General features: G+C 28.1%; 1 protein-coding gene across 1 annotated transcript; it reads left to right on the top strand.

Annotated features, from left to right (window-relative positions):
• The first annotated feature begins 4,218 nt into the window (after nt 1–4,218).
• Nucleotides 4,219–7,803, top strand: LOC114188601 (arogenate dehydratase/prephenate dehydratase 1, chloroplastic-like). The gene is made up of 11 exons (XM_028077173.1): nt 4,219–4,447; nt 4,609–4,673; nt 4,763–4,855; nt 4,949–5,149; nt 5,278–5,358; nt 5,442–5,537; nt 5,681–5,755; nt 5,833–5,922; nt 6,810–6,877; nt 7,471–7,552; nt 7,738–7,803. The coding sequence occupies exons 1-11, from the start codon at nt 4,219–4,221 to the stop codon at nt 7,801–7,803; spliced, it is 1,146 nt and encodes a 381-aa protein (XP_027932974.1).
• Nucleotides 7,804–10,723: the final 2,920 nt, after the last annotated feature.

Below are 10,723 nucleotides of genomic sequence, written 5' to 3'. Positions count from 1 at the left end.
CTTGAAATAAAACACTATAAATAATGATGAATTTGTTTCGAGCTATGTTTTAATATTTTCAGGATAAATTCAACAAAAACAAAAATTAAATCAGGAACATTATTCTTAGATATGTCTAAAAGTATATTTGATTAGCTTTTCACATTTTTGGGAATAGTTTTAAATTTGAAAAAAAAAAGATATAATGAAAGTTCAAATGTTATAGTATCTTCGATTTGTCCTAAGGTTTAAGCGGTTGTATACGAATGTATATTATGTAGAGGAACTTACACTAAGTTTATATAAAAGAGAACTACACAATCAATTTCATCATTTAGCTGATTCTTCCAATGTTAAAAAATAGGTTAAAATACTCCATTGGTCCTCGTTTTGGTTTAGAAATCTCAAATTGGTCCTCGTATTTTAATTGGTCTCAATTTCGTCATCGTTTTTGTAATTCAGTATTAAATCAGGGCAATCGTTAACTGTTGGCAAACGGCGTTTATATGTGATGATGTGGCTGTAATGTTCAATCTTACGTGTCAATGAGTTGTGGTTGGCACCTTAAACAACCATTGTTGTCTTCTCTTTTAAGAAGATAATATTGGGAGAGGGTAAGTGTTTGAATTTGAAAGAGGGTGCGGAAGGTTTGTGGTCTCCTCTATTTTGCTCATCCTGCACCAGTAATGTCTCCCTCTCATTCTTGCTCGTCCTCGTCCTGCACAAATTCTACCGTTTCTTCTCATGGGAGTGTGGGGAGGAGGTTCGATTTCGCACCTCTTTGTTATTGCGATGAGAAGGCAATCATGAGAACTGCTAAGAACAATGGAGAAAATTTTGGAGATGCCCAAAGTTCAAGATATGAGATATGGAAATGAATTTAGTTATGTTTTTTGTGTATGTTGTTTTTGTATTTTGATTTTGGAAAACCTAATTTTGCAATTGGGGGTTTTTTGTTTCGTTTGATAGGGTGGAAGTGAAGAAGTTGTTGGCTGCAACTTTTTTGTCATGGTGCAGTGAAAATGTAATTGAAAAAAAATGTGGTCCTACTTCACCTTCGTCCACGCACATGGGGTTCGCAATCCACACCTCACACTGATTTTCCCAATCCAATCCCTAATTTCCTAATTACAACATTTAGGGTTTTTCAAGCACTATGTTATTTTTAATTCAATCCATGCAGTCACTGTGCCATTCTGAAAAATAATAAACGCCACGTCAGAAAATCAAAACCAAGTTAACGTTAAAAAATTTAACACTGTTAGTGATTACCCTGATTTAATACTGAATTACAAAAACGAGGACGAAATTGAGACCAATTAAAATACGAGGATCAATTTGAGATTTCTGAACCAAAACGAGGACCAACGAAGTATTTTAACCTAAAAAATATTATCCAAATGTTCCTAAAGGGATGAGAAACGTTCAACTTGACCAAAACTAATGAGATGATTTCAAGTTAGAAATTATCATACTTGGAAAAATATGTTATGATGTCCATAATGATTTTAAGTTTTTAAGTAAGATAAATGTTTTTATAAGTCCTATGTTTGAAGACTTGAGAAAATTATGGGAGAAAGAGAAGTGAAGTCTCCATGTTATGTGATATATTTTTTTATATGATTAATGACTTTCGAACATATGATAATGCGAATACAGTTTTAATAAACCCCGTACATTCTATCTCAGAAGAAGACATTATTTACATTCAAACACGAGAAAAAAATACTTTACAACAAACATTGTGAATTTCTCAATCCAACTCATTTATGTTCTAGAATGAAAAAAAAAAAAGTTAATGAGTTTGTTGAAGGTGAAACCGCAAAAATTATCTAATTAGTGTGAAATTTTGTAAGAAAGCCATGAACATTAATATAGTAAAAAGAAGAGATCTATATGTGTTTTTTAATCTTCCAAACTAGACTTTGCATTGATTCTATGCATGTAAAGAAAGATATTAGTTATAGGCTTACCAAAATGTTTCATAACATCCCTTATAAGACAAATGAAATGATAGTGTTAAAACATTTCTAAATATGATAAATATGATTGAAATGAATATATTAGAGTTGTCAAATTGGGTAATTCGGTCCGGTCCAATTCAACCAACTACGGATTGATCATTTAATGAGTCAATCCAACCCGACTCATTTATTAGCGAGTCAAAAAATTTGAACTCAGCCTGATCCACCACAGGTTGATGGGTTTAACTGATTGATTTACGGACTCACTTAATTAAAAAAAATATAATTTTTTTATCAAAACTAAATTATAATTGTAATTAAGATCTAAATAAACTTCAATACAATCCAAATACAAACCAAAATCACCAAAATACAAATTATTGATGTGTTGGCTAAAAATAACAACCTAACATGATCCAAATGCAAAGTCCAACTTAACAAAAAACAATTGTGTGACTCTTTATTTGCGGATTGGTAAGCCAACATGACTCACCACGGGTTCAACCCTAGTGGGCCGTGTAAAAAGTCAACTTATATTGAAATTTGTAAAAAATTCTCAACCTAATCCGGTCCGAATCCGTCAAGTTAACTCGTGAATTTCAAAACATTTTGACAGCTCTAGAATATACATCCACATAACCGAAGTTATGTTAAGCATACATGTGTGTTTAAGTTTACAACTTTCTTTTTGAAGTTAAATTTAAATTCAACTTCTTTTCCATAAACATTAGAAATTCCTACCTAATTACTCGCAAACAAAATAGAGAAAATATATCACCAATTAAAACAAAAATTTATAGAACGCAGAAATATTTAGGACACATTTTCTTGTGAAATATGTTCAATTTGGTATTCAATGATATATAATATGCTTTTTTATGTATATTATGGAAAAAATTAGGGTTATATAAATTACATGAAATATTTTACTTTTTATATGAGTTGTCTCTAAATAGGCAATTCTTTTAAAACAATAGATTTTTTCAACATTCGTTATTACTTTGAGTTTAACACGGGAAGAATCAATGTTAAAATAGTTTTTTTAACCTTCATTACTGAACTTTGCTAAAAAATCACATTTTTTCATCATTAATTATAAAACCTTGAAAGGTTTACATAATCAATAATAGAAGAAATTTTGTAACAGTCAATTATTAAATTTGACATAAATGAATTTAATTACAAAATTACATAAATATATTTTATAATATCATTTAAAATTAATGAATTATAAAAATATTTATCTTACATACTTAAGGATAACAAAAAAAATCGTTAAGTATGGTTACGGTTAATATTCAAACTTTTAATTTAGTAATGAGAATGTACATATTTATATATTCATCCCATTTTGTCTCCATACACATTCTGTTCTTATACTCGTAGTTATTTTAAATTATTAATAATATTTGTAGTTTCTTAGATAATTTAAAAATTTATATTTATGGTTCTTCTTGGTCCTTTTGTAACTATCCATTTTTTTTCCTTTCACTACATAATGTTTTTTCTAAATTGTTCAACTTCTTCAAAATTCACAAAATTCAATTGGATCTTTAAGGTATTTTTTCCCATATCATAATTTTGGTTATTCATTTTTTTCTTTATGTGATTTATTTCAAATTGTGTATTATATAGACACACAAAATTCATTTGGATCTTTATATTTTTTTTCTGTAATTATTTTTATTTTTTTCTAATTATCTATCTTAATCTAATTATTATTTGATACTTCAATTTAATATTTACACATTTATAATCTTTCTTAATATTTAATATTGAAGAAAATAAAATATATTTACATTTGATATTGAATCCTTAATAATATTATATTTACTTTTATTTTTTATAAAAAAATCTAATTAATATTTGTAATATTAATATGTTTTAATTAAATTGTAAAAATATTATTGATATTATAAAGGTGGAAGTAACTGAAAATGTTGTCCAGAAGAAATATCTATATTTAATATTCTTAAGATAGAATTAGTTTTTGTTTTAAAAAGGACAACAAAATACATGAAGAGAGAGGACGCGGAACCGTGTCAGTTACATCCAAGCTATTGCAAGATCAACATTATTCTGCTTTCCTACCATTTCTTTCTATTAATTCCCAAAACTTCATTTAATTCCAGCTACATACATCAGTTCATAACTGCCATATCATTCCCAAAGCTAAATATAAATTGCTAAAATACTAACCCTAAATAATTTCTTCATCAACCACACTAAAACTTTCACTTTCATCGCTTCTGCAACTTCCTCCACACTCATCTTCATGGCTCTCAATGGTTGTTCCATCTGGGGCTGTGCCAAAGCTCTTCAGCCTGCAACTTCTACACTGAGTTTGAATTCAAAACATGATCTTGGAAAATGCGGCAAGTGGAGACGTTGTTGTTCGAGTGTTGTGAATGGGGTTGAATCATCTTTCCAATATGCTGACAGGGTCCAGGTTCAGATAACCGAGTTAGACGATGGGTTTCACAAAGATCTTAATATGCTTCCAAGTGAGAAACGATGTTAAGTTTTAAATTTGATAGCTGAATCTTTTTACTTGATCTTCATTTCTTTGGTTGATTTTCAATTCAATTGCTAGAGAGAAGTGACTTCATCTCATTTCCTTTTTCTTCTTGCTTTTGGCATGACTAAGCAACTTCTTTAATTGCAGAGCCATTAACAGCAAATAAGTTTTCTTCTTCAAGAGATGGGACAAAGTTGTGCGTTGCTTATAAGGTATGATGCTTGATATATAGTTTCTTTCAAATAAAAGATTCATAGCATCACCAATGCCACTTCTAAGTAGTGAATTACTTGACATGCAGGGCCTTGCGGGAGCATATACTGAGGAAGCAGCTTTGAAAGCATATCCAAAATGTGAGACAGTGCCATGTGATGACTTTGAGACTTCACTCCAGGTTCCATTCCTTGTTTATTTTAAACCTATGTCTCTGTCTGCATATGATGTCTTCTCCAATAGATTCTGTGATGATATATTTTTTTGTCTGCAGGCTGTTGAATCGGGGTTAGTGGATAAAGCTGTTCTACCCATCGAAAGTTCTGAAGGTGGAAGCATCCACCATAATTATGATCTACTTCTTGATCACAAGCTACACATTGTTGGGGAGGTACAGTTGCTAATTAACCACTGCCTCTTGGGATTGACCGGTGCGACAAAAGAGAACCTAAAATTTGTACTCAGTCATCCTCAGGTTGGCTATTATATATGTATCATTCTTTTCTATCTTTTTCACAAAAGATAACCTAAAACGTTATTCTCTTGCACGAACATAGTTGATGACAAATAACTATGTAAAACATTTAAGGTTTTAACATGCAGGCTCTTGTTCAATGTGAGATGATGCTTACTGATTTAGCTGTTACCAACATTGGTGTAGATGATACTGCTGCAGCTGCTAAGGTATTTTACAATTCCACTGAAAACAAACATTGATTAGGTTGTAGGGTTGCATGTCCTAACAATGATTTGGACATTGTGAACAGGCTGTGTCCTTAGACGGAAGAAGGAACATTGGAGCTATTGCAAGTTCAAGAGCAGCAAAACTATATGGTCTCCACATTCTAGCTGAAGGAATCCAGGTAATACTTCAGTTACATGTTTTTAAAGACTCAACTGCTACAACAGTTACTCTTACTCTGGTTTTCTCTTGTCGCAAAATAGAAAACATGTCTGTTATTGTTGTTAAGTTGAGCTGATTCATTTCCTTATCTTTATATATTAGGATGATGACAATATCACTCGTTGTTTGATACTTGCGAGGGATCCTATTCTTCCAGAAACTAACGGTTCATACAAGGTATACAAAACTATATCTATATATTTGTACGTTATTTTGACGAATTTACTGATGAATATTCAATATTTCTACCACAGACTAGCATTGTTTTCAGTCTGCAAGAAGGTCCCGGTGTACTAATGAAAGCCCTAGAAGTCTTTGGCCTGAGGAACATTAATTTGTCAAAGGTTTGCCAAAATAACAATTATACCAATTCAAATTTGAAATTAATAGGGTTGTGTTTATTGTTTTAGAAGATTTTAGTTTTTATAATTTATTATGATATGAACTAAAGCATTTAAGTATTGTAAGTAAATTATATGTATTAAACTAAGATTATTAGAATAATTTTAGGAAGACGCGTTAATTAGTATGTAATTATGATTTTTCTCTAATTGACAAAAAGTCTTTTGATATTCATACAAAATATTATTCATTCTTTTTCAAGATGTACCTTGATAAATTTTAAACCATTGATTTTAGATTTATAAATATACATCAGAGTCATCATCTACTTTTTTTTCTTTTTTTCCATCTATTGTTAGACCTTCCATTTTCTAATCACATAAAATGTTTCCTCAGCTCATATATTATACGAAATATTAATCTGTAATCCAACACACTTTCTTTTCAATTGGACCAAGAGACAATCTTTATCTTACTTTATATATTACCCGTTAGGATTTTAAGGATCGCAAACATAGAGGTGATTCCTAATTAGGATCTCTACAGATTTATATGATGATGTTTTTTAACACTATAATGAAGAAAAAAAAGTTAACAAAGAACGTAATTTTAAATTTAATCAATTTAGTCATTAATATTAAAAAATTATTTTAGTTTTACTTTTATCCAAGTTATCTTATAATTTATTTTTTACTTTTACATGATCAGTATTATAATTCAAAACATCTTTGCAAATCTTATTATATGAACTCATTAAAATCCAAATTAGTAAATTTTGATTGTTTAAATTGCATTAAATTTTTATTATATGAATTCATTAAAATTTCAATCCAGTATACCTTAAAACCCGTGCTTCTTTGCGCTCATTTCTTTAATGATGCGTTTTCAGATAGAAAGCCGTCCAGTGAAGCGTTACCCAGTAAGGCTTCGTGATGATTCTAAGTATGAGAGTATCAAGTGAGTAGTGATCTTTTTCTTCTTCTTTTTTTTTTCTTTTTTTCATTTTGGATTTGCAATATTATCAGTTTGTAAACTATATATTTGGCTTATAATTAAATAGCCAAAGAAAAAAAAATGGAGGGTCTAAACTGGTTCATAAAATGTAAAAGAATCACAATTTAACATAGCTTTACTTTGAAAACCATATATATATATATATATATATATATATATATATATATATATATATATATATATATATATATATATATATATATATATATATATATTGTTAGGAATCAGTGTAAGTCTAAGTCCCACATTAGTTAGAGATGAGAAAGTGGAACAGTGTAAGTCTAAGTCCCACATTAGTTAAAGATGAGAAAGTGGAACACTATATAAGAATAAAAGGCCATAAATTCATTTTTTTAAGATTTTAGATTGAAAGTGGTGTCAATTCCTTAGATGATCGTATATCTTTAATGAACCGTCTATAAAAAAAACTGATGTTTGGTTTGGTTTAACTCCATGGATAAACACTAATTGCTCTGTATTCTGTTTTGAAGAGTGTTATGAATCTGTGACTTAGACATTGAATTTTGTGGTGGCAGGTACTTTGACAACCTTTTCTACATTGATTTTGAAGCTTCTATGACAAATCCAAATGCACAACATGCTTTAGAAAGTTTGCAGGTTAGCCAATCATATCATAAAAATATCATACTTTTCATGTTAGAAACCTATTCTTGTTTTGAGTACTCATTCTAGCTCCTTATCTGAAAGATGTATTAAATCCAATGTCGTAGAAGCATTTCTCAAAGTTTGCTATTACAACATATATTAACTCAAATGGTTGGTTCTTTCCCCTCTCATTTCAGGAATATACAACATTTATTCGTGTTCTGGGTTGTTATCCCGTGGATAAAACAGACATATCTTGTTAATCTTAAATCACCTGCAAGAGGAGGTAGCACTTTCATCTACTAAGATGGTGCTTCAGAATGTGATCATAATATTTAGCAGATGGGAAGAACACTGAACCAACATTTCTTTATTATCAACTATAAATACATGAGACAAACATCAATAATAGTAACCTTTTTAACACTGTATACCTTCTGGAAGTCCAGAATATAAAAAATATTTGGAAGAAGTGTTTCAAATTCAAAAATACTTTGCGGAAAAAAAAAATATATATATATGGGATTGAATGTTTCGGAATATAAAATTATTTTTGAAATAAGTGTTCTAAAAAGTAATTCCAAATCTAAAATTATTTTTCAGAACATTCCTTCTAAACTTTCTTTCTTATATTCTGCATGGAATTTTTCGAAAGTATTTTCCTAATCCAAAAATATCTTTCAGAATATCTAATTTAAAAAATAATAAAAGTAATGAGATTTACAAATTTTTATGATTGGAGAATATCACTTCTATGGGATGCAGGAAGAAAAATAGGATGCAGGAAAAAGCACCCTTAAATTGATCCAAATCTGACTCCTCCGACCTAGGCTTAGGCCCAATAATCACTGCTCCATGCAAAAAGTCATAATAAAATAAGCTTAAAATATTAATTAGAAGCATTTAATATTTTTCTTTAATTACACCATGGTTAATCTTCCTACATGTGTAACTCTTTAGTAGTTCTTTGGATGTAGACATTTTATAACAAAAAAAGGTTGAATATTTAAATTTGATTTGAGTGACTATAAGTACGAATTTAATTACATACACGCAAACTATATATATTTTTTATATTTTTATTTAATCATGTACTTGTATAATTTCGTTAGGTAGAATAGAATGGATCATTGATAATATAATCAAATACACTGTTACCCCTTGAATAATACAATGCACTTAAAATTGAAAATATCATAAAGGACTGACAAAAATCCTACAACGGATATATATATATATATATATATATATATATATATATATATATATATATATATATATATATATATATATATATTAATAGGATGATATTTTAATTAAAACCTTCAACTTTAGAAATATGAATATGAAGAGTAAATATTAACTTTTAATTTTTAATTGAATTTGATTTTTTCTTAATTGAAACTACTACATAAAATTGTATAATCTTACAATTTTATCGACTTTGACTATAATTCATAGTAAATAGTAGTTCTATATCTATTTGAAATAACATTAAAATCACAATTGTCATGGTAATTGTTTTATAAATTTTTATATTTAAAATCATTTTTAATCGTTTTATAGTATTAAAATATTTACAATGTATCAGTTAATTTTTGGACTAAATAATTTAAATAAATCATAATTCACACAAAATAATCATTTGAAATCTATGAAAGTAAAAACTTTGCTTACAGAGTCACTTTCAAATTCGTGGTCTCTCATTTGTGTCAATATATCTGGAATGAGTATTTCTTAGATAAATTCTTAATTAGGAGTAAAACGTAGGGATGGCAACGGGCGGGGCGGGGACGAGTTTCGCTATCCCATATCCATCCCTGCATAAAAAACTCATCCCCATCTCCATACCCAAACCCAACGGGTATCAAACTTTTTTTCCATCCCCATCCCCACCGGGTAACGGGTATAATCTCGTACCCATACCCGTACCCGCGTTCTAACTACTTCAATATTAATTTTTATAAAAGAAAAAAAATTACGGTAAAGAAAACATAATATTATGAAATATTCAATATTAGGAGGATTTTCTTCGATGTCAAATACCTTAAAATAAATTATAATTGTTTACATTTTATATTAGAATACCAAATAAAATTTCATGTGAACCAAAACATTTATTAAATTTGCAAACTACAACATTGATGGACTTAGTTGATAAAATTAAAAAATATTTCAAAAAAATATAAAAGGAAAACAAATATTCAAATTAAAATATATTTTAAATGTTTGTTTACTTCAATTTTTTAAATTCTAATGAATCTATTTTTTATACACTAATAAAAGTTATAATATATCACTTGATCAAAATGACACAAAGAACAAATAATAAACATAATAATAAAAGGAAAACAAATATTCAAATTAAAATATATTTTAAATGTTTGTTTACTTCAATTTTTTAAATTATAATGAATCTCTTTTTTATACACTAATAAAAGTTATAATACATCACTTGATCAAAATGACACAAAGAACAAATAATAAACATAATAATAAAATTTTGACATAGATTTTGTATCTTTTGAACTTCATTATATGTTGGATAGTGACAAAAAATATTCATAGAAATTACATTAAATTTTTATATTGTAGTAAATAAAAGTTATTTATACAATTAAAGTGGAAAAAATTACAGTATGATTAATAGTGAGTTATAAAATAACAAATAATTAGATAGAATATATCGAAATATTATTCTACATGATGAAAATAAACAATAAATAAAAATATTAAAAAACTAACAAATGTGTGTTTTAGAAATAATTTGAGAGACTATCGAAAGAAATCGCACAAGAGAAATCAAATGTATAATTAAGGTATGATAAAATGAAAAATACCTTAGAGAACTAATTATTAAATTATGTTTGAAGTGGTTAAAATTAAATAGAAATATCATTAGTGACCAAAAAATTTGTCATTAAATTACAAATAAATTAGTAATTAAATTGGTCACTAAATCAAGTACCGATTCGATCATTGAATCGGTCACTAATTTAGTCATTGATTCAGATAATAAATCAACTACTACCACCAACGACGAAAAATAGTGACTGATATGGGTTACTGACTAAATCAGTCACCATTTCATGTTTTTCTTGTAGTGAATTATCATATATTATTCCTAAATATCATTATATATATATATATATATATATATATAATTTTAACCACTTCAAATAG

This window comes from Vigna unguiculata, chromosome 6, assembly GCF_004118075.2.
Source record: "Vigna unguiculata cultivar IT97K-499-35 chromosome 6, ASM411807v1, whole genome shotgun sequence".
Classification (NCBI taxonomy): domain Eukaryota; kingdom Viridiplantae; phylum Streptophyta; class Magnoliopsida; order Fabales; family Fabaceae; genus Vigna; species Vigna unguiculata.
The sequence above is the reverse complement of the archived record's forward strand: the minus strand, read 5'-3'. Positions and strand labels throughout refer to the sequence as shown.

Coding starts and splice junctions, on each gene's coding strand:
- LOC114188601 (XM_028077173.1), top strand. CDS start 4,219: ATGGCTCTCAATGGTTGTTCCATCTGGGGCTGTGCCAAAGCTCTTCAG. Junction 4,856..4,948: donor ACTTTGAGACTTCACTCCAG/GTTCCATTCCTT, acceptor TTTTGTCTGCAG/GCTGTTGAATCGGGGTTAGT. Junction 7,553..7,737: donor ATGCTTTAGAAAGTTTGCAG/GTTAGCCAATCA, acceptor CTCTCATTTCAG/GAATATACAACATTTATTCG.